The sequence below is a fragment of the Colletes latitarsis genome, chromosome 9 (genome assembly GCF_051014445.1).
Source record: "Colletes latitarsis isolate SP2378_abdomen chromosome 9, iyColLati1, whole genome shotgun sequence".
Taxonomy (NCBI): Eukaryota; Metazoa; Arthropoda; class Insecta; order Hymenoptera; family Colletidae; genus Colletes; species Colletes latitarsis.
This window is the reverse complement of record NC_135142.1, coordinates 26991608-27016936: the sequence shown is the minus strand read 5'-3', so window position 1 is coordinate 27016936 and position 25329 is coordinate 26991608. Positions and strand designations below refer to the sequence as shown.

The 25329-nt window shown below is 39.2% G+C and overlaps 1 protein-coding gene across 2 annotated transcripts; it reads left to right on the top strand.

Annotated features, from left to right (window-relative positions):
• The first annotated feature begins 1998 nt into the window (after positions 1 to 1998).
• Positions 1999 to 24375, top strand: LOC143345649 (acyl-CoA Delta-9 desaturase). Of its 2 annotated transcripts, none has more exons than XM_076773012.1 (6): positions 1999 to 2256; positions 18148 to 18368; positions 18820 to 18950; positions 20435 to 20640; positions 20734 to 20919; positions 21281 to 24375. In XM_076773012.1, the coding sequence occupies exons 2-6, from the start codon at positions 18161 to 18163 to the stop codon at positions 21603 to 21605; spliced, it is 1056 nt and encodes a 351-aa protein (XP_076629127.1). In that variant the 5' UTR covers positions 1999 to 2256; positions 18148 to 18160; the 3' UTR covers positions 21606 to 24375. The 2 variants fall into 2 exon arrangements, with proteins under 2 accessions (XP_076629127.1, XP_076629126.1); XM_076773011.1 differs by lacking the exon at positions 1999 to 2256 and adding an exon at positions 15826 to 15848.
• Positions 24376 to 25329: the final 954 nt, after the last annotated feature.

The following is a 25329-nucleotide window of genomic DNA, read 5'->3' as shown; positions in this document are numbered from 1 at the left end:
AACGAACCCTAAATTATATACAATAGTAGTATTCTGTTAAATATTAAAACTTTTGTAGTTTCTTTACGTTTCTTTAAAACGAAAGAAAAATCGTTTGATTTAATGCGTTGAATTGCAAAAAAGATCGACAGCGTCATTGTATTCATTAGTTAATATGTTAGTTAATATGTAAAACACTTCCTAGTTTTTTTAGCAGAAATATACAATTTAAATAGCTTCAGTATCTCTAAACTTGTAAGTTAACTTTGTGCATAAACATCAAACAACGTTGTCCGTCCCTCAGGAATCATTAATTTTAAACAAAATGGGGTCAAGTCGTACTATAAGATGTTATTAGAGCAAAAACCCCCACACAAAAAATAATAATAAGTAATAGCGTTATAATTCACTTACTGGTTTTTACAAAAGGTTAGGATATTGTGAATCTATCGATAATCAATAGCAGCGTTTGTTTATATTTTCTGCCAGTTCTCGCTGAATAGTAAGTTCAATTCACTCGGATGATTCAGCAGGACAAAAGTTGACCACGTAGCGGTCAATTACGTGGCCAAGAATACGACGATGCGCATAGACGAGGATCCATGATGATACTTCATAGTGCATCTGGTAATTCGTCGATTCGCTCGGTCAAGTTACATCATTCCTGTGATTCTGTCACCATCCGCTTCGTATGATGGCGTGGCGTCATCATCGGGACGTAGCAGAATTGGACTTTGAATTGCAGATTAAATTCGAGACAACGGAATTGAAATACGCGTTATATTGGTTTTTTAAGCAATCGTATTTTTTTTTTAAATCAGTGAACGACTTTTACAATCTCGGGGTTGTAGGCTATACAAACTTATTAATCGGCAACTAATTGCCTTCATTGTGACTGCATAGTTTATCGTGAAAATAAAATTTCATAAGCTGTTTTCTCATAAACGATGATATGTACTTTGTTTTTCTTTTCCGTTAATTGGTCCAAGAGAGCTAATCTTTTCATGCGCATGGATAGTTATGTTATAATTGCTGTTTCAAAGTGCTAGAGATTTTTTACAAGTGACAGATACCTATTGATGCTTCGTAAATCCTGAAATCTGCTCCAATATTCCTCGAATAGGAATCCAAATAATTATCCATCATATCTACATAGAAGAAATACATATTCTCATATATAAATTTTCACTTATAATCTTTCATGGTACACGAAATCAATTCGTGGGGAATTAGAAATGACGTCTACATGACCGACCGAAGATAATGGTCGACTTCCGAGAAATATTTATTTAAATAACAATTCTCCGCGAGAATGAAATCGAATCGAGTATTCAAACCGTGAAAAAGAAGCCGCGTTGCCTCGTTGACGTAGGCTTCAATAGACTGCGCACAAAAATAATGATAAATTAGGTATTTAACATCTCAACTAAAGTCACCGTCGCTTTATTTACCGTGAAAGGACGGAAGTGTACGCAAAAAATAATCTCGTCACGTACGACGCGGTTCGACCATATTTAATATCTCGGTGAAAAAAAAAAAATCACTAAAAACTCATAAAAAGATTTTCCAACGATTTGCAGAATCCGCGAATCGCGTTTCCTGCGTCGGTCACGTTTTCGGATACGGCAACAGGGCCGAATAGCCGGAGGATACAAAGAAAAATAAACAAAGTTGGATGTTCTTGCAAAATGCGCATCGCAAAATTGGCCGAGTCGGTAATTCCCGGTATACAAGGCAAACAGAGAAATTTCAATTGACCGGTGACGAGCGTCCCGATGCTTGATGGCACGAATAACGATTAGACATTGAGACCGTCGAAATGTTTTTGTCCGATGAACGCGAAGGGAGGTCGAGCCGTTTCTTTCGGGTAACGATCACGTAGGCCACTGCTTTTCGAGTGTCGTGACAAGATCGTCCAAGCGTCGCGTCGCGGCGCCACTGGTGTTTCCGCCTGGCGTCGGAGCGCGTTCGTCGCCGTGACTCGTGCTCGTCGGCAATCCTATTTAGCCCTGGCCGCGTGGTGCCGGCATCTCAGTCTTGGTTCGCTGTCACGTCGCTTGGTTCTGTAGTTTGCGAGCAAAGGGTGAATTCGTCGAGGAAGATTTAAAAGAGAAGAGTCTCTTTTCATCGTACATCATTTACGCATTTACGATCGGTGTTTGTTGCATTGTGCGATCTCGGTCATTGGAACATCGAGAACGAGGCGGTACACATTTCGTCACCTAGTTCTGAGAAGTTTAACTAGCTGACGGTTTCAACGAGGGTAGAAACAGAAAGGTACGTTCCTTCTTTGTTTTACTCTACGAGCATTTTATTATTCGCGAGCGATCACGCGTGAACCGTTCGTCTCGAGGGAATCGAGAGATTTTCACCAGTGCGATGAAACGAGTTTGCAGATATAAATTTCTAGGATGCTCTGCTCCTCTTTCTCATACGGCTACCAGACGATCGTTAACGTTTGCTTTTCGATTATTCGCGGCTACTTTTCGCCCGATAGGAACGGTCGAACCTGGTTCAAAGCTTGCCAGTATTTCGAGTTTATGTAACGGTGTGTTGTTTATCGTCGAGTGTCATTGTGTCTCGTCGAAGAACAGGAGTCGAGAAATCGTGCACGGTTAGTGTCGAATATGTAATTTTTAACGTCGTTTAAATCTCGATTTCTTTCTACGTGATCGTGAATGCGGTAGAGATATTTGTTTTAAAGAACGAGCTACGGAAACGGACTCCGTTACGGAGTTGTCGTTCGAATTCGATACGATTTACGGGTGCAGTAAAAAAAGAAAGTTAATCGCGTTGTACGAGGAGAGATACCGGGTTCGGTGGACAGCTCACATGTTCGTTAAATAATACAACCTACAGAAAATCATGGTCCGTCGGTGTAGCGTAATTCGTCGTGCGCGCGATACTAACGAGCGTTACGCGCGGGATCATCGGTGTGTCACACAACCACACGTTCACTGTGTAACGCGTTTGGTTACGTTCGTTTAGTAAGCAATAATATTCGCGATCCGGAGCAAAAATAGTCAGGTTTTCATTCGCTTCGCTCTATGCTTTTTATTTATAGCCATTCTCTAGCTGTCAAAAACAACCCTCGTTCTCTGCTCCGTTTTAAGTTTCTTCGTCGACTCGTTGTCGCGTGTGGTTCGTCCGTTACAGCGTTTCGCGGTATTTTATTCCGATAACCGATGTCAAACTAGGGTAAAGAGTATAAATTTCGTTCCTCGGTAGAGACTAAGTTTTCGTTCGGATAACAATTTTTACAATTTATTAATCGTTATTCGAAAAGTGTGTTCGAACGAAGGTTGTACGCGTCTGGAATCTAACTCTAAGCATCGCTTATTATATTTATTATATTCGTCAAGGATTCAGGAAGTTCCTTTTTAACAGTGCCATTCAGTCGGTGACTACTGCATTGAAAGTTAGTATCGTTCTAGTTTGCGACTACTAATATACTAAGAAAGCATCACACACGCTCGACGCAAAGTAGCACGAGTAGATTCGACGATTCAAAGCTCAGGATAGGCAAGTTCAAATTCAAAGTTCACACGTACGATAACCAGTGAACCGAGATACTTGATATTATACGTTGTCTAGTCAAATTTAGTAGACAGTACCGTATCGAAGAAACCATTATCCGACGGTTGAAATATTTTTGCATTACTCAAATATTTAAAAAAAAAGTAAAAGTAAAGGTACAAGACCTAATTACCCGTTAACTCTAAGCTATTTTATTTAAAATAGCAAATATGAAATTAAGAGGGGCGCACCCGGCTGGCAAGTGTTAATAGAAATTTGGATTTTTTTCTCCTTGGAGGTGGGTAACCTCTTAATGGCACTCGGGTGGTGAAAAGGCGTGCATGGTACCGTGTGAACGGCTCGTGACTTTCAAAAACGAAAAGGCTCGGTGCTATATTGTCGATCGCGAAACCGTTAGGAAAATCTGCGTGACAGAATTTCAGTTGGTCGTACGGTGAAAACGCGTAGCGTGCGTATCCCGGGGCGGCGATCTACGATGTCGTCGTACCTGTTGATTTGTTTTGGAAACATTTCCACGGGCGCGCGTTGTTGTCGCCAACGACTCGGAGTTCTGTTTCGGGGATCGCGGCCGTTCGAGTTGTCGAACGTGTTCTTAGCGAAGAGGAGCTATCTATAATTCGTTACGATACACCGTTACCGCTCGCTCCATTACTGTTACACACCGTGCAGATTGGGAGGAATTGACCAACGCGTCGCGAGACATGGCACCGGCTCGTAGGCAGCTTCTCTATTAGGGTATTGCGTTTTTAGCTTGCGTCAGATGGTATCTCGTACTTTGGTTGATCGATCGTTCGTACGCGATTCCCTTCGTCGAGGCTCGCCGTGCTTCGTAACAGCAAACAACTCAAACTTTTCTAACGTTAAGGAAATAAGTTTTTTCATTAAATGAACACCGATTCGACAAAGATTTTCTATTAATATCTTAACACTTTGATAAACTGTCATTATATAAATTTTTATTGTTTCGTAAACAATACTCGTAGTGTGATGATGTACCTCTATCGAACATGTATGAGACGAAGCGATACTTTGCTTTAATTGTACACAAACGATAACAGAACCTGATATAATTTTTTACCATTGTTTTTCCGTCCGATCCATACGATCTTTGGCGAACCGAAACCTCGCGCGTCGATTCTTTCCAGATACCAGTGCTTTCTGCCGCGTCACTTTATTATCCAGGGATGGCAGTATTGCGTTATAAACGTCAGCAGCAGTTTCAAAGCGATAGACTTCCGATGCAGGATGAATTAAAGTAACTTACAACACATTCAGTGGTATCAAAATCTAATTTAGTACGCGCTCGAACACGTGCTACTTGATTCGACCATTTGCAATTCAATTTGAAAAAACAATGATGTTGTAGCCAATGATTTTACTTTTTAATAATTTCGAGGATGACTAACTCAAACGCGCGTAGTTGTGTTATAAATCGTTGGGAAAACGAATTCTGATCGATAGCCTGAAAGTGTTCGATTAAACACCAGCATAAATAAATTTTGTCAACCTGGACATTTGTCTAAAATGACTTTGCAGTTGCCCCGCTGTTATATTTTTATCGAGTGTCCAACTTCTAATCGTACAGTGTAGAGATGAAGAACGACATAGGTGCAGAGGATCAAAATTATTGTAATTCGAAAGGTAATGAATTACGTAAATACATGAGTCGTGGAGTTCAAAGAAAAATGTTATATAAACATAGAAACATACAAACGATGCTTCGGTAAATTTGTTCTGTACTTTTGCTCATTGAACATATAGACACAGTTTCATCGCTCGATTCGCAGATATTCCGTACAACGCGTTTTACGCCTTTTAAGAATCGAATAATTATTTTTTATCGAACGCCGGCCACGATGCAACCTACGACAAAGTTACATTTAATTTTAATTTATTTTCTGACGAGCATGCTAAAAATAATACACCGAATCGAACCGAACGGACAACGAGGATTCATATTTTACGGGATCGACTGACATTTTGCGACGTTCAATCCTTTCGCGACATATCATTTGTAATTTCAGTCGCGAGCAGATACGCGAGGGTGTAATCGCCCACCGGAAACGTCGATTCGATTAGGGTCGATTAGTGGCACCGGTTAAATCCGGCTTTGCGACGCTGCGTGTCGTTCGACCGAAAATAACTTTTTGCGCGTTAAAAATCGTTCATAATTGCGTCGGAACAGATGTCACAATCACAATATGATATAAGATAAAGAAACGCCATCTTGCAAGAAAGAAGAATTACGACTAATATTTAAATTAAATAAATTCCCAGTGCTTGAAAAATATTTATTTTAAAGCATTCTTGGAAGATCCGCGAATGATTGCAACATTGACTTTTCACCATTATTCAAACGAGCACACGGACTTCATTCAGTTAGCATCTAGTGACTTTTCATGTACAATGGACAGTGACGTTCGGGACAATTTATTAACGTAGATTATGTATCACCATAGTTTCCCAAGGAAAATTTGTATACAAAGGTCTTGCTTCGTTCGCTCACGCAATGCATTACAAACATCTTGCTGTATATCTATCAAAAGTACATTATAACGCATTGTCTCGTTAACGAGTACTTCCTGAATCATGACCTCGATAATACGTAAATATTTAATTACTCGAATGCTAGCTGACTTTAAACGGTTGGTGTACTTAGGTCACACGATTTTCGACACAAAGTCGAACGACGTCGTTTCGAACGCAACGAACAGTGGAACGCACATAACTCGAGTCGTATCGCGTTTAACAAGTATCGATTCTTCGACCATTTGTTATTTTTAAAACCGTCGTGCGTGGCGCGACCATTCGAAGACATTGATTCCACATATTTTCAAAATGCGGTTCTTCCTTTGATTGGGATACATATTCCCGAAGAGTTAAATAAATAAAATTCTATAAACGCAGTGTTAAGGAAAAATTCACTTACTCTTGTCAAGTATAATTCAGTCTCGATTTAATTGCCGATTGTCGCGTAAACGTACAAAAGTTATGGTTCTGGGTTAGAGTGCGCCGCAGTCAAAGGATTAAGATATAACACCCGAATGGAGTATTATTAATATTCAAGAGACGCGTCAAAAGTAGGACTGAGACTATTCGAATAATTTACTATTTCGATATTCGAAATCTACGGATAAAAGTCAAATACTTATTACCAAACGGATAAACATTGTCTTATTGAACTTTGTATATCATATATTTCCATTGAATTAAGAAAAATGATTCATACCGTCGAACTGAGTAGAAAAATAAATAACTTCGCGACTATGCGTCAGCGTGCGAATAATCAAATTATCGATTCTTTTGTTTATAATAATCCTATAGCTAAATATTCGAATACATAAGTATACATAAGTAATACATAAATATTCAAATAGTATTCAAATTTTATTCGACGAATTCTCGAACCGCTGAAGCGATCGGATATTCGACATACACTTCAACAAGAAGTCTTAACCTTAATCGGAAGTCGTGTTTCCAATATATTTTCCTTTTATTTATACCGATAATTTTCTACAGGTTTTCTCCTTTCTCAGGCAAAAATACGTTCTATGCATCGGGTAAAGAAAATATATATATTTTACTCGATACACGTACGATTTAAAATAAAATATTTATTATTTACTATTACAGTTCTGATTTTAAGATATCGATGGTACAACAAACGCAAAACGTTTCTATCGATACATGATAATGCAATCCGCGATCGAATCTTCGCAACAACTTTCCCCGACCTTCGCGTTCTTTCGCGTTGATATCGAGATTCGTCGATATCGAAGATTCTAGATTCGCATACGATTTCAGACTTCGGCTGTGATTACGATGCCATGCGGAACTCTTACCACGAAGCTTAATCGCTTCGACGAATTTGCGGTCAGTTCTCCGACGCATTCGCTTGCACGAATTCCGTCACCGACAGATTTTTTCTGCACCTTGGATCAAAAGTACTTTTTGCATGATTGTTCCTCTTCCGTCGTTGTTATTCTTTAAACCAGTTTGTCGTACGACGTTACGACGCGGAAAAACCAAAGCCTCTGCCCCTTTATATTTTCGTTAAGGGATCTGATGTAGGGATCCAACTTATAAGCCTTTTTCGGGAATTCTTCTTTCTTACGCGATTTTCACAGCACTGGCTGAGTGTAAGTAGATTTCAGGGTCATCAGTCTTCATATACATTACAATATCGCATTATAAAAAAAGTAGATCTAGTGTTAGGCTTGGATGATCGATGTTTCATACAATGTTTCGTCTTAGGGGTCGTTCCCCACCGTTTTCTAGAAAAACCAGTCAAGCCACTTCTCGTTTCTATCGGTCACCACCGATACGAATAACATTATTCGTAGCATGTCTAGTTATACGTCATGTATAACCACGTTATGTTTTTCTGATGAAAAAAAAACGCAAGCACGACGTAGTCCCCGTTTCGACGAAGACTCGTGATAGCACGTTACGCAGGGTGCACCGATGTGTAAGTAACGTGGCGCGATTAATCGAGATGAGATCGTCATTGCTCGTAACGAATACATAACGAGGGACGTTTCCCCATGTCGATTACTATCGATCGAGATTGTCCACCAAACTTTATCAAACGAAATTTACGTCGAGCTAAGCTTCGTTCGCGCGAATTTAAATTCGCTGGAACGCGTGTGTCCCGTTTTGGCAAGCCTCGTAAATTTTTCAACCGGGATAGATCGCGTACGCGAGACTTGCCTCCTCCCCCCTCCCACGTCCCTGTCTTCACGCGTTTCCATAAGGACCACGTAATCCACGTGTGACGCAATGGTGGTTTTCACTTTCCAAATGATTGTTCGGCCAACCGGCCGTCGTTGGTTCACGTAACACGCGGACAAGGAAGCGACACCACGGACCTCGTTATTCTCTCGTGTAGCATCTCGTGTCCAGTCGCGATATACGCGTGCAACCTATCCCACGCACCGGCTATTTATTAATATGGTCGAGCACGTGATTCGCGCGCGAACATGCGCAGTGGGCCCCGTCCCTACTGGCGGGAGTTATCCGCCAAACCTGCGACGTACAATTTTACGCACAAACGCGTACGCTGAACGAAATTTTCACAGTTCCACGCGTCTTCCTGTAAAAAATTAGCTCCTCGCGATACTAACCCAGTGAACGGCGCCTGAAACCGGAAAATCACGTGCGCGTCCAAGTGATAAGGTTACTCACGCTGTCTTTTGTGGATGTTTTTACTTCTTGACTTGAGATTTTGAAATTTTCCATATCCGTAAGTATTTTGTATTACTACCATGTTACGTATCAACGTTATACTTGTCTCCAATATTTAAAGTATTATGCAAGAACGTATGCCCGGTATTCGATGTCCTTTTCGGTTAATGTTGCTCGAGGCTTCTTAATGTAAATTGCGACATTTGGATGTTTCGCAAACGTCGGAGTTAATTTTGAGAGTGTAACTCTTACACCGTAGAAACGTTTTATGTAATTCCTGTTTTCGAAACATAAAACCGAGGAACGTACTTGTAAGTTTCTTCGAACCAATTTATTCCCAAATGAATCAGTATACCAGTAAAATATTATTCAAACATAAAACCTTCTTATTGTCACTGTTTTATGAATTAATACAAACGACTAGTCCGATGTATCATTGTGTTTCGGAAAATATCATTCGAAATGTAAATAAGAAAGCCAGACATATGGTATTTTGCGACTTTTCTTATTGCTATTTCAAGAAGGTCTTTCCGTATCAATGCTCTTGTAATGATTATGACTTGTCGATGTTTGTTCTGGAATTTGCAACGAATGGACAATAAGCGCCAGTTGTTCTTTGTGTCTTTTTTATCGTTCACTTTGTGCGGAACTTATATCTCACATCTTACAAGTTTTGTGCATTTTATCATCCTAAACTAATCTTCGTAAGTTCGAACATAATTACAGGTACATAATACTTACTTAAAGAAAATTAAGTGTAATTTACTTCGCTCGTTTGTTTTTCACGGGCATTGTAAGCGCTTCTTCGTACGTAAAATTTTTATTGCATCATCGCAATAATGACACACCGGTCTCGTTAATATTTAGTTGCTTCGGTGGACGAATTTAGTTTTAATTGTATTTGTTGCCTAAGCCGATTCTACACCGACGCAAGAATAGCCGTTGTTCGGTGTTCGGTTCGTCGTTTTGAACAAAATTTATTATAGAAGCAGCAGAAACAAGCAGATAAAAGATATCGAGTGCACGTGCGCATGACTTAAATATTTACAAGCTCATGAATCAACTAGTATACGAGATTCAGACATCCATGCGTACGATCGTTGCTATCAATCTTACTAATCGAATTTTATTTTTTCTTTCCTTCGATGTTAACTTCTTAATTGCCTTAATAATTTAAGACAAATGGCGCGCAGATGTACGCCGCGAATCGAAGGTGATGCAACATCGCGTGGACCACGATGGACACGTTTGTCCAGCTCTTAACTAACAGTCATTTTAGCGGAATACTTTCATTAAAAATTGGCAAAAGGTGATTTCTTAATTTGCAAGAAATTCTGAGAAAACGAAAGATTATAGCAGCATATATTTTCCGTAGTCTAATCTAAAAAGTACTTGGCACGGGGTGTTCGTAAAACTTCAAGGCTTTCCGGTATCCTTCGAAAAAATAAATTATTTCGGACGAGTATTCAATTATTTTTTGACGCGGAAGATATTATTTCTATACCTGTCGTTCTTTTGAAATGTCACCGAGGATTTCGACATAAATGAATGCTAATGGTTCGAACGAGGACTAATCGTAAACACAGATTTCATAAACAAGGCTGGTTCGGTGATTCGAAGATATGCTCGGTACGCGCGAAAAGGCTGAAAATAAAACACACCTATACTTAGTCACGTAGGCACAAATTGAGCTCTGGCCATAGGAAGATTGCACATACATTATACGTACAATGCACCGTTCAAAAGCGCAGTATAATAACCTTTTCAGTTCTTCTTAACATCCGTAAACCCATTGAATAATTGACCTTCCCTTACTTCTCGCCTAACGACTCGTTCAACGTGTACGAAACGTTTCGAATAAAATAATACAGCAATTATGCGCAACTAATTTGGACTCGTGCTTGGCGTCGTTCGTTGGTAAAAATTCTTTTTCGAATTGTCTAAGTATAGGTATTATCTTATCCATAGTTTCTGAAATAATATATTCTTCGAATACGCTTTGATAACTAATGCACCTTTCACGATACTATTCAAGTTCTTTGAAGCTTCGAATATTGTAAATACGCTTCCATCGTAAACTCTAACATTGTGCCAAGACTCCCGGGCTTTGAAACGAAATCTTTACCGAATTCTATTTTGAGTTTTCAATCCGATATCGGTTTTACATTGATTCTCGTATTAGCGAGAACCCATGTACAGTTTGGGGCAGTTATTTTCAGAACCCTTTTAATTCGCTATCAGAGGAGGTTTTATTATTCTCGTTAATTGGTACGGTTCGTAAGAAATGTGCCGTTTTCTTTCGTATAAGGTCCGAACGGGCGTTCGCGAGCGATTCAGAGCGTGATCGAGGCTTGATTCACCGTTTGCGAATCGTACCGGCCTTCCGGTGCAATCTCTATCAGCCTCCAGTAAATTCGAGCTTCCTCGTTCTCATCGGCAGAGACGAGCGTGGCGTTCGCGTCCCGGTTGGATGCATCACGCACTTACACGTGTACTTAGAGTGGATTTCACGAGGTACACGCGGGAACACGTCGATACGACTCAAGTCGGACGCGCGGTTAGTCGTACGATTTCGACGGACACCATTCGCCGGTTTCAGGTGGCGAGAGCAGCAAAACGTCACGCGATTGGTTCAGACCATCTCAGCTGAGCATAGTACGACCGCCGGCGCAACGTGTCTGATTTTAGACGTCCTTCTATCTAAAGGCGCTGTCTTTTATTATCGAAACTAGCGGCATTACAACGGCCACGGCACATACACGAACTATTTCAGTTCGTTTTCTAGCCTCCATTTTACGCATGGCGTTTCGATTCAAACGCGATTACGCTACTATTTTTCTCCTATTTTCTACGCTATCGTTGACCTTCGTCATTAGGTTAGTAACGTCGAATTTTTTAAGCAGCAAATGGTTTTCTGGCTTTTCCATAGAGTGCATCGCTTCTAGATCATGTAACAATGACACTTCTGTCTATAGTTTTTCGTTATTTCCGGTATTTAAGTTTTTTGAGAATCCATGGGTTGGAAGTTGCTGGGCACAACGAGCGTTCTAGTCCTAATTTCAGAAATGTTACTGTACAATTTATTAGAGTAGATTTAATAATATCTTTCAACATGCCTTCGTCGGTGTAGCCTCTTGACCTCGAATACGAAAAACTTTCGTGCTTTTTAGAAATAATTACTCCTAATGGAATAGTGTCGATAAGAATTGTATTCTTATCTTCTTAAAACTAGTTTTATGTTTCGACAGTTTATCTCAGATCGAAAATGGTAGTTTCGACTCCGAGTTTGTGAAAATTCGCCTGTGTGCATCGGACTCGTTTTAACGACGCAAAACCCGTTACGCACTGTAGGCAAAGTCGTCAGCGATCTCTTGGTACAAGGAGAACGTGGGTTCTTGCACGCGTGGCTACCAGCAGACAGTAGGTTTGAACCCTGAAAAATAGGGCAAAATTCAAATTTGTTGTACCGACATAAACAGTTTGCATGGGTAATAGTATTCAATTTGATACGAGCCATTCCAATAACGGAAACAATCATCCCGAAAGAAATTGTCATACATGAAAAGATTGACCCAGACCGTAGGTTAATCACTCTGTCGAATCAAAATTTGTTGCCTGCTTGGAATTTCAAATTTTGACGTTGCGTCGTGGTATACCGCAGATAAAAAGTCGCAGCTCGTAAGAATTCCGCGCGTTTCTCTCCTTAATCGAGACGATCGATAAATCGAATGGTCAAGTTCAGCGAATGATCACTCGGAGACGAAAGTCGTTAACCGCGTTGCCTTGACATTGATATCAACCGCGAGAGACGGTAAATTTTCCGATCGTACTTTCAGCATCGCGAATTCTCGATTGATCGAGAGACAGAACTGCATCTCGATTATCGAATAATCGATGTACACACACACGTACACACACTTGAGAAATATTCTTGGCACGAGCCAAAGTGTTCTCCACTCAACAGGCGGCATGAGATTATTAACTAGCGTTCCATGGTCCTCTGTGGCGTCCATAATTAATTATCACACTGACCGCCATGTTACTCATATATGGTGAGTTTATGAATATATCCTATTGTTTGCTTATATTGTTGGTCTTATACAGGGTGTTCGGTCATCTCTGGTACAAAAATTTTAATGGGAGATTCTAGAGGCCAAAATAAGACGAAAATCAAAAATACCAATTTGTTGATTGAGACTTCGTTAACAAGTTATTAACGTTTAAAGTTCCGCCAATACTGAATTTTTTTCTCGAAAATGGTTAGGATTTCGAGGGTATGTCTATTCACCAAAAATGATTGTAATTGACCCCCGCAACTGAAAATAATTTTTTTAGAACGATTTGAAAAATTTTTTTTTCGCCGAAAAATTTCAGCACCTTCCCGATTTTTTTTCTCGAAAGTGGATAGGATTTCGAGAGTATGTGTAATAACCAAAAATGATTGTAATTAACTCCCGCAACCGAAAATAATTTTTCCAGAACGATTTGAAACTTTTCAATTTAATTGTTAATAACTGTTTAACGAAGTCTCCAATAACAAATTGGTATTCTTGATTTTCATCTTATTTTGGCCTCTAGAGTCTCCAATTAAAATTTTTTCCAGGGGTGGCCGAACACCCTGTATAAAGTTCAGTCCATTCGATTAAATTAATAAGAAGAAAGAATAATTAAATATTGCTCGTTATCGCATATCACCTTGTCCTTGCCGATAGTGATAAACGAAATCGAATCGAAATTGTACAGGTCATTCCGTATCATATGGAGTCCAGTTCAGTGATGAGTTTTACCCAAGAAAACAATAACAAAAGACCTTGTTTTCGAGAACGACCAAACGTGTTTCCCGATTTAAATTTTTCCGTAGTCCTTCTTTTCTTTGTACTATTTTACAAGGGCAGACGCGATAAAATATAATATCGAGAAATACGTACAGTTTGAAAGTTGCACCGTTCTGTTTACTACAAATATTTTGGGTGTAAGGAGCGTACTTAAAATATCTTTGGCATTGGAAGCGTTAACCAAGACTTTTGCAATGGTCATCTCGTTCCAATTATTTGATCATCCATCAAGATCTCAGGAACAATTTGTGTCGAAATTTTACCAAGGTCTAAGTACTCTATTAAAGTGAGACGAACTTTCGAAACGTACTTTGTATTTCTCAATGACTAAGAGTTTTGTTTAGATACCACCAATAGTTTTTTTTTGTACTCCTAAGAAGTTCAGTTAATTTTACAACAGCGTATGAGAGATGGGTTAAAATCGATTTACGGTCAAACGCTCGAGAGTTAAGGTCCATAGTCTGAATGCTCACAAACGATAATATGAATTGTTGAATATATTTTCTGACGATAAACTAGCAGTTTGTTAAGTTACCGTATAATACATTATTATTGACTAAAAAAATCATAGCAATTGCGTCAAAACAGTTTTTTTCATTCCTAACAGAAATTGACGTAATAACTATCTGATCGAACCATTTTTTATTAGGGATTGTACGTGTTTACATCTGTTGCCATTGACGTTTATTCGTTTTACATGATAAGTTTTTTGCTTGACGATCAAAAGAAATGGCTCATTAAAAACGACGATTCTTAATCATAGCGATTATGATTAATATATTGATATGATTAATATATTGTTGATATCGAAGTGTTGTATCGATACGATACGTGACTACGTTAGAATATAGTATAGGGATATTTTTGAACGTTTTAAAATCACAATATTCAAGAGGAATTGAAAGTTACACAAAATATATTACTCCTTTGCATTTCATACGGGGAAATAAAACAGAACGCACGAATAAAACTCACACAGTATGTGCTTCTGATAACACATTGGTTGATTCGCTGAATCCCGATTATCTGGTTAAGTCTAGGTCGAATAATCGAGATTAGATAGCATTATTATTATAGAGGAAGCATGGTGAAGCAACGGAGTATATAAAAGGTTTAGATGTTTAATATATTTCCTACGTGGATTTACAATGAATTATCAAGAAAAGTCAGGATGTAAATGCAAGGCTGGGTAGCTGGATGTCCAAACAATGACGGTCATATTTTTCAAAGGTCAACTTTCTTGAGACCTCTATTATACGCCTTACTTTCAACTGACTTCTCTCGAATGCATTCGACCATTAGAAACGTTGGAATCTAAACTAGAAAATATAATTTGAACTAACAGGTCACCAACTTTATTCAAACTTTTTCTCGAGATTCAAGATGAAAAACACGCAGACACGTGTCGTGGCTTTTTTGTCGATGTTCATTATTTATAATGATATTTAACGGTTGACGTTTCGCTGTACTCTGGTTGAATATTCGGTAATATTTAAGTAGAGAGGATGGTCAAAGTATCATTTGTTAAAATCCCACGATCCTGACGGTTCGAGTCGCCGTAAAATTAGGAGCAAAGCGAGAACGCGAGAGCGATCGAGTTTATAGAGGTTCTAAAGAGAGTTTTATGGATTCGTTGGTCGTGAAACTCCATGGAAAATTCGAGCAAGATCGCGAAATTCGGAGGAAGAAGCGTCGTCTGCGGGTCCTGTTGATCGACGACGTCCCGGCGCCACACGAGCCTGCGCCGGGACGACGTCCACGCGATCCATCCGGCAGTCGATAGACGACCTCGTCCGAGCTTCGACGAGCTCGAAAGCCCCACGGGTTTTCTCTGTGTTCTGATAACAAGCCTGGCTCCTCGGTCTCCAAAATTCTTGATGTTGCTGGAGCGATAGGAACAGGGATTACAGGTGTTGCCGCACGGAAATCCGGTTAGCGCGTCGCGTTAGGCGAACGAGCAACAAAGAGTGTCGTTCTTCGAAGGCTGTTTTCTGGAAGACAATCGTCGACGTCCTAAGATGTAGCCCGTACAAGTTGAACGTTGGCTCCGATTTATCGATAGATGGTCTTCTTGGCGAATCGCTTTGTCGTTGGACAGGACGATGGAAGCCACGAGTGCTCGGGAATTTACGAGTCTAGTCAGGGACGCTGTTTTTACCGCTTGTATCGATTTCGTCGGGATGTCCTGTTTTGCTGGTACGCAGGGGAGGTTAGCTGATTTCGCGTCGACAAACGTTTCGCGACGTTTGCATAGGACAGGAGGTGCTCGGATGATGACCTGAAATGTAGATGAGCCTGCCAACCGATGGACAGGTACGATTTTCATTTTTCTTCATTAACGGAATCTCTTCCCTTGTCGTTCGATTTTCATTTATTACGCGTTGCGTTTCGGTACGTGTGTGCCGAAATGCCCGTTGCATCTGTTGCATTCGGTTAATTCGAAGGGTAGTTGTTTCGTTCCGTCGCAGGGTACTTGAATTTTCAGGCGAATCGAGGTCAAAATTAATAGTACGGGGTTTACAGTTATCTAGTTTCTCCATTCATTTCCCATTTTTCATTTATCTCAATCTATTCCACTCTCTTGTAACGTTTGCAAATAAACATTAGTTGGAAAATAACAAATCCACGTTGTGAAATCTAGCAGGGACTGACGTTTCCCAGAAAGGCTACGCTTTAAATATCGAAACACTAACGAGAAATTAATTATACTATAGAACGCGTTAATGTCACGCAAAACATGAAATAGAAATTATTATATTTATGTCGAAGATTTCGATAGCAGTCGTTTGTCGGAACATTTACCTAAATCGGGCAACCGCAGTATTTACGACAATAAATTAATGAATAATACACTTCCGATCGATTTGTCGCGAGTATTGATCCTCTGTTGCATTACAATCGTCCGTTGTTTTTAAGCAACGCGACACGTATCTTATTTTAGATAAACGGTGAATAATTGGGGTCACGTAAAACTAACTTTCGTGGCACGCAAATTCATAATATATAATCGTTATCGTTGCGTGATTTATTCTCGGTCAAATCAACGGTTATCCGTGTGTTGAGATTTTTACGAATCAACACATAAATACCAATAACGAAACTAGTGAAAATAGGATTGCAAAACCGAAGAATTCTATCAAACTAACAAACTAAACCCGATCTTGATACAATAACTAAGTAAACTGTGATTTCAGTAGCATATTTATTATGCTCCATCCTGTATAATAATGCAAGAGTTTTCGTGCAGACTTGATGTTTGCGTGGTTCATACTTACCGTGGATTGACGTTGCATGTCGCGACCACCAAGCTATATAGTCGATGAAAATCGGAAAGTAGAGAGATGCGAAAATGCTAAGGAAAATGATAAAGTAGAAACGTCAGTGTTCGTATAATGTAATTGACGAAATGACCGAATGACAACGAAGAACATTAAGATTCGATTACATGAATTATCGCTTCGACGCGATTATGATACGTTATTTGTATCGATTTACATTCGTCAGTTGCACGAATGGTCATGAGTGCGCGTTTTCATAATGTTTCCTTAAGAATATTTTCCCCGAGCTTCGTTGGACAAAAAATAATGTCTTTGAAATGTTTTCCACTTTCCGATAAACTATCGGATAAACAAGCGTCCTGGTTTTTTTTTAAATTCTAGTGAACTGTTCGAGCCAACGTTTTTATATAGAATCGATAGGGTAGCAAATAAATTATTTAGAAACATTGAATACCAATTGGAAGATGAAACGAATAATTACACGAGTATTCGAAACACGAATTTTTAATTTGCCAATTTATGTTAGATCTACCTTCGGAACGCGTTAGAAAGCCATGTAGGTTCTGGTTCTGACGTCGATCGTTGTCTTTCCTAGGATATTTTTATTGTCTCGCGCAAACATTTCAATCGCGACGGATTGAATAATCAGGGCAATGATTATCGATCGTCCTTACGTCATAGTCGTCAGACCGGTATTTATTCGTTTCACGAAATGCGATTTAATTTATTCGACTGCGTTTAACCCGAGTTAAACTTGTCCGTGTTAAACAGATACGAGTGACTCCGGGAAGCAATCGAATATCGGTCAGTTCCGGAACGTTGAACGCTGATAATACAGAAATACGATTTTTGTACTGAACGAAAATCCGAGATGAAACGTATCGCTACATGTTGAAAGTTTAACGGTGTATTTAATTTAAATAATTTTCTATACTCCTAAATAGATGGAATTTTGTTAGACAATTGAGTCCGTGCACATTTTTAGGCATAATCGGGCTGAAATATTTGATAAACGCATTACGCAACATATGGTTATTATGTATTCCCATAGAGCAATGGATAAACAAGATTTTGTTAACGTAAACGACATTATAAAATATTTGAGTAGGAAGAAAAGTGTTTTATTTATATTCGAATAGCCTCATTTATAATTCATGTTGAATATTTATGACGAAATACATGGCTACCGAAAAAATGCATATTTCATCGTAGCTCTCTGACTGTGTTATTCTTCCCGTACGAGTCGTATCATCTCCAAAGATAAAACCGTTGGACCATTGCGTAAGAAATCTTCAACATTCGTCTAACAGTGCACGTCTTACGTATGTTTGCAGAAACAAAGAAAGAATGGCGCCAAACGTGACGAGTACCCCGACGGGAATACTGTTCGAAGGAGAGTCGCTCGACCAAACCACTGCGCCCGAACCTTCCAAAGAGAAGTACCAGAGACATATCGTTTGGAGAAACGTCCTAGTCTTCGGTTACCTTCATCTGGCAGCGGTTTACGGACTATTCCTCATCTTCACGTCCGCCAAATTGATGACAACCGCTTTCGGTGCGTGAAACAAACAACTTCCGTCGAACGGTGAAAACGGTTCGAGGCAAAATAGGAAACAAGACTCGGCTCCGTCGGGTTTAGTTGCCCTAATGCAAAATCCATCTAAGAACGTTTCGACGCCTGACGTGTAGTATGGATCGATCTTTCATTGTTCTAGGAAACTGACGAATAACAGTTTCGAATAACGGGACATAGGATCGTACACCCGTTGATGCGCGCAGAGTTTGGTGGTCGATTATCCGGTTTCGCTGACCGCATTTATTTCCGTTCCTCGATCGAGTCGGAACGTTCGAAATGTAATTGCACGTCTAATTTATCAACCGTGCCTTGCGGAATGTTTGTTAGGTTTTAGTAAAATAGCTCGACCCTTTGTACTCGTAGACAAAAAACTTTGGTCCAATGCGCACTTTCATATTTAACGGTTTGTGCTGATTTTGTTTGTTCACAGCGTTTGTCCTGTACCTACTTGGCGGTTTGGGGATCACAGCCGGTGCTCACAGACTATGGTCACACAAATCGTACAAAGCGAAATGGCCGCTCCAGGTCCTGCTAATAATTTTCAACACCATAGCATTCCAAGTAAGTAGACGAACTCGTTCGTGGAGTTCTTCGTAGTCGTCGAGTGGACCGTACGACGATCCTGTTAGCCAATAAGAAAAAAACACAAATTGTAGTCGAGATAGAGCGAACAACCTTTGAGCCATAGTATCGATTTGACCAGCAAAGTAAACGGAATTTCACTCGACGGTTGCTGTTCTTTTCCTGTTAGTCGATTTCGCAATTATCGCGTCTAGTGAAATTTAGAGGCAATCGTTCGTTTTGCTCGCCGCCGCTAACTAAAGATCACACAGAGATTTTGTTTTGATTACTGGCTGTGACAACTCAGACAAAAGCACATAAATACTATCCATGAATATGATACGAATAGATTCGATAATGGATGCTTCGTTAATCGAGGTGCTATCGTATTATAGAGTTTCACGCGTTGATAACGTATCTCTTAACGCGTGTACATTCATGTACAACCAAATACTCGAACGTTCATGCTTCGTGCAAATAATTTATAATGCATACGTGACTTGCTAGTCTGCAGGTAAAAATGACAAGCAGTCTGGTTTCATTTAAATTTGTTATTGTCAAATATTTCGACTCTGCTATCGTTACATTTATTGGCAAGTTCTGAAAAGTATTTGTTTGTCATTGTTTTCCACCACTCGTATTAGCCTAATGTAATTGTGGGTCATTTACGTTGCTAATTTCGTCGTTTAGAAATTCAAGAATACTTTTATTTGCAATATTTTACTTTTAAACGAATCAGAACGAGCTAGATTTTTTAGCAATTTTCCATTTGTATTCAGCTTGTTCCCGAGTTCATTTTAGTTCATTTATAAGGTTTCGATCTATGTTGCGCAACTCTTCCGACCCGTGCGTGTCCTGCGCCAGTACCGCAATAATAAAAATCAATATTTGATTATACACAAGGCATTTGTTCATAATAGAGTCCGCACTCCCCCTCCCCTTTTTACAATGGTAATTTTCAAAGCCATTAGTCGAATGAATGAACATTGTACTTGTTATTTTATATTGGGATATTTCGTTGTACATAAACAATCGCAAAAAGAAATTATGTATATGTTAATGCTACTTAGATACAAGCGAATTCACATCTACATTTACTCAACACTATTTTGCTTAGTTTGACGAGCGCCTAAAGTTTAAATTACCAATATTAGCATACACGGTATTATAAACAGACTGTGGATGTTTATGCAAGGATCATTTGACGTAAAATATGCTAAATACATAGTAGAATAGAACATTATTCAAACTACTATTACACTTTTCTTTTAAACAAACAACTTGTTTTTACTCTATTGTGTATTGACGAATAAAGTATAATTACTGGATTTTCTAGACTAGTCTTGTTTCTTGTTTCAAATGGTAAATTATAAAACGCTGAATCGTAGTAAAAGGATTACTATAATTATAAAAAAAATTCGAAAAACAAGCGATCGAATCTTTCGAACAGACTTATTTTATTTTGTAACTTTGTCCTTCCATAGGATGCGGCACTCGATTGGGCCAGAGATCACAGACTTCACCATAAGTACAGCGAGACAAACGCCGATCCCCATAACGCGAAAAGAGGATTCTTCTTCGCGCACGTGGGCTGGCTCCTGTGCAGAAAGCATCCGGACATCAAGGAAAAGGGAAAAGGAATCGATCTGAGCGATTTGAAAAGCAACCCCATACTTAGGTTTCAGAAAAAGTACGTTTCCTTTCGAGTCAAAGACACAAATATTTATTTTTAATCCCACACGATGTATGTTATTTATGCACGCATTTTCTAATTTCTTTACAGATATTATAAAATTTTAATGCCCCTGATGTGTTTCGTGATGCCAACTGTCGTACCAGTTTATTGTTGGAACGAAACGTGGTCGAACGCGTACTTCGTTTCCACGATTCTGCGTTACGTTTTCACCCTGAATGTGACGTGGTTGGTCAACTCCGCGGCTCATTTGTTTGGGAACAAACCATACGACAGGTCGGTATTCGCATTTTATAATTCGTTCAAGGATCCCTACATTTGCATTAATCTTTCGTTTCACTGTCTCGTAGTTAAGTTGTTGTATGCCATCTTTAGAAACTTTCAAGTCCTAGCCAGAAGTACTCATCTAAGATCCAAAGTTCTCGGATAGTATCGTTAAGAAATTAATTTTGCAAACTACAGAACTCTCGTAACATTAATTATTTTCATCTCGTACGGCGTTGAAATTGAACGCGTCGAAGCGCAGGTTAGGAGTTAGGATCGGTATCTACTTAAAGAATTCGACGATTCAGCATTGTTTCCTTCTTGAGACGAATAGTAGGAACGGAGAAGGACTCGAGATTTTTATTAATTGCAGATTTATCAATCCCTCGGAGAACAAGGGGGTAGCTTTTACTGCGTTCGGTGAGGGTTGGCACAACTATCATCACGTGTTCCCATGGGACTACAAAACGTCAGAGTTGGGTGGCTACAAATATAACATAACGACCGCTTTCATTGATTTCGCCGCGAAGCTCGGTTTAGCGTACGATCTGAAAATGATACCCAAGGAGATGGTGCAGAAACGAGTGGAGAGAACCGGCGACGGTACTCACGAACTGTGGGGTTGGGGCGACAAGGATCAGTCGCAGGAAGACAGGGACCAGACGTTGGTGGTAAACAGTCAGAAAAAGGATCACTAGAGGCGATCCTCGTAACCGACCGGTCATTCGTTCTCGCATTCCAAGAACGACGATCAATTCTTTGTACAGTTCTCAGGACGGAACCGGGTTGAACTATCCGAGAACCAATCGGAATATTTGGGAAATATCACTTAATATTTTTAGTCCCGCGGTTGTGCACAAATCAGCTAGGTCCGATTTTCTACTAGATCAATTTATCGCGCTTTTTCTAATAGAGTGTGATGTGATACATTTTATCTTTCTGTCGGGACGGTCTGAATCGAAATTAAATCGACGGCAGCTAAGGTTCATGAACTTCGTGCAGTTTGTTCCTTAATAAGTTACGAAAAATATATGATTGTCGGATCGATGTAATTCGATTCCTTCCACGTTTAACATTCGGAAAGAGCGACGATTATATGCAACAAGAACAACAAGAACCGTTTCGTTCCTACGAATCTGTGTTAATAGTTGTGGTCTACGGTGTGATCGTATCGTACCGTGGTTCGCGCGTGTGTATAGTATGTAAAGAACAGTTTCTACGGTGAAACGCTCTTTTAAACAATAAGAACTAACTGTTTTGAAAGTCGAATGTAGCTGATGTCTTGCGATTAACGCGACTGATTTGATGGGTCATTTGGCAGGTTCTAAGTGTCTCAGAGATACTGCGGGGGGGGGCAGGAGGGGGAGGGGGGCAGAGTCCATCTTGACCAAAATATCGTTCCTCACTTGCTCGATTTATGTTCTTTCTATAGTACAATGGTAAACTCGCGTTCGACGACCGTTCCTGAATGATTCCAATCACCAAAGAGTCGATGACTCGCTCCGTGGGGTGCAAAACTCGATCAGACACAATCGCGAGCCATCTTCTCTTTGGTTGATTGATCAGCGTGCGAACACCGTCGTAAGTAGACTTTATTTAACGTTGCAAAAGCAGACTACGAAGGGACGAAACACGGAGCGACTAGTGCTTACGGTCTAGCGCTATTTAACTTGAAAATTTCACTCGATCGGTCCAAGTTATACGATCGTTGGAACCCTTGGACGCTATGGACGTGTCTGTTTGAAACCGAACGTTTGGTAGCATCGAAAGGGTCAAGGATCGTACAACGTTTTAGTTAAACTAGTTTGAGAAAGAAATAAGCTCAGAAATCTTATCGAAGACCGAAATGTTTCGTATACGTCAACGAGTTCAAGTTTCTTTCGTTTCCTCTCGTTTTTTTTTTCTTCTTCTTTGTTTTCTCTTTCTAATTGCGCTTCCCGTCATCCAGAACATTGTTTGAATTTCCCCATGAGAAAGAAACTTGGCTTCGAAACACGCATTTTAGTTCTCTCCCTCTCGTCCGAGCATTTAGTCGCAACATTTCTTGTAGGGGATAAATATAAATGTGTCTAATAAAAGCGAATTATTATTATTATTATTATTATTATTATTATTATTATTATTATTATTAATGTTATTCATCGAGATCAGGACTTCCCTGAACGTTTCTTCCTCTTGTATTTCGGGTTCACGAAAAACTTATCAATCAATCGATTCTCGATGCTAACGAATGTAACTTCAGCGACCAAAAGTTTTTCGTTACTTCTTAATTACGAATATATATATTTATTGAAACGTGAACACTATTTATGCGATGCTTCTATGAACTCTCTAACAAGATATTAAATTGTTATTATTATTTTGGGGCTTAAAAGACTTTTTCTTTAAGATACGAGATGGAAAGTTGAACAATTTCTTACTTAAGGAATTATAGTTTGAACATGTGTGTATTAATCGTCTATATTTAAAAGAAAAATGAAATAAAAATTATTCTTCGCATTGAAGCATCTTTCATATTAAATACGGAAACGATTATCGCTGGTCGAGGTACTAATGTACACCAAGAAAAATTTTTAGACTCGTAGAGATAGGTTTCAGTCGCAACGAGCTTACGAGAAGCTTATCAAGTACCTAACGCAGACAATGAAGCGATGTATCACGCTTTCTAGAGTTATACGCGATAATAAACACGTCTCTAATTTATTCTTCTAGGCTGTTGGATGTTCGAAATGAAATAGTGTGATTGCAAATTGGTTGAGTGCCAACGGGACGAAACTATTGTTACTTTTAGGTGTATATCATGCGCAAATGCGATTTACATATGTGTTTGTACAAAGTATTTGCAAGATAACTCGATGCAAACCAAAAAGGAGAAAAAAAGAAACAGAACTGAAATAAGAAAAAAGAATATACATTTACTGCGGATTCAATCGAAACGCCCACGATTCTCACAAGATCCTAATTAAGCCTATTACATGTATAGCTGAATCGATTAATCTCTTTGATCGTTTCGTTAGCAATGGCGGCTCAAAAATTTACTGTCTATAAGAATAATCTCCATACCATTAAGCAGTCACCTTTCTTCACCACTGGAATTTAATTCGAGACGATATAAAGACACGAGAAGACGAATATCTTCGGTGGTTTTATTAAAAAAAAAAAAAAAAAACAAAGACGTTAACAAATTTCCACCTTGCCTAATTTTTATCTCTAAAATTCGATTTCAGAGAATTTAGCGATCAAGACCAACGCACGATGATAATCAGGCGTTTAAAGATCCGAGAAAATCAGTGTCACCGTAAATCTAATGTAATTTTAATAATATCCCTCGTTCCTGCATCCGTGTCATTTCCTATGGACGTAGGCGAATAAAAATAAATTAATGTGTCTGCAACGTAAGTCGTATCGAGACTCGGAAGAACCCTCACGAATAGTTGTAAGGTTTAATCTTACAGTTAAGTAAAGAAAGTGTGCCCTTACCAGAATAAAGGAACAAATATATTGTATTTTGTTACAAGACTTAGATCACAGCGATGAATTCGCATCCAGTCGCGCACGGCTAGAGTTTAAGATCAACCAAACTATTTTTGGAGTGTGATATTTTTGTTTTATTTTCCTTTCCCGTACGATTTAATGGAAGATGTTACCCAGACGCACGTCATTTGTTCTTTTATCAATATATTTGATTTCAGTAGAGGTGCATCGCGCGGATTGTAACTTACTCCTTTCGTTCTTCCGTGTTCTCCTTCGTATCAGTATATGTATAATGATTATAATTTTAATAACAGAAAATATCTTTGTAATAAAAAGTTTATAGGATAATCAATTTCTCTGTTGATGTTGTCGAGGTACTTTAATAATACCATCGTTTCCTTGTACATAGGTTTTTCCTTGAAAAGTTCAGCTTTCATTTCGGCTTTTATGTTGCTCTTTTCACACAGATATCTATCTCCCGTGATAATTTTATTTCGTTTAAACGTAATATAACTTTCATAACGAATGTGAGCCTTTTCTTCGCGTTTTCGAAACAGCTGAAATCCGACTGGCGTCAATCGACATACGATTTCGAGTTTCGACTGCCCAGTCATTTTTATTTTCCGACCTGTGTATACCTATTACACCATAAACGAAGTACAGAATACATCTCTCGTTTAATGGGACTTCGCGACACGTGAGCAGAATAGAAAAGTCTTCCTGCCCACACATGATGTACAGGGTTGCTATTATTAGAAATTTGATTCAATATTAAAAGAAACTATTCTAAAATTCGCAGCCATTAGCTCGGTGTCACCCACGAAGAATAACTTTTCTATCGTGGGTGACACCGATTACCAGATCTCACCACGTGGAGGTTGCTGCGACTGGAGACCCGAAGGGAGATAGATGGAATCCAAATTCCATCGATCTCCCCTTTACATTCTT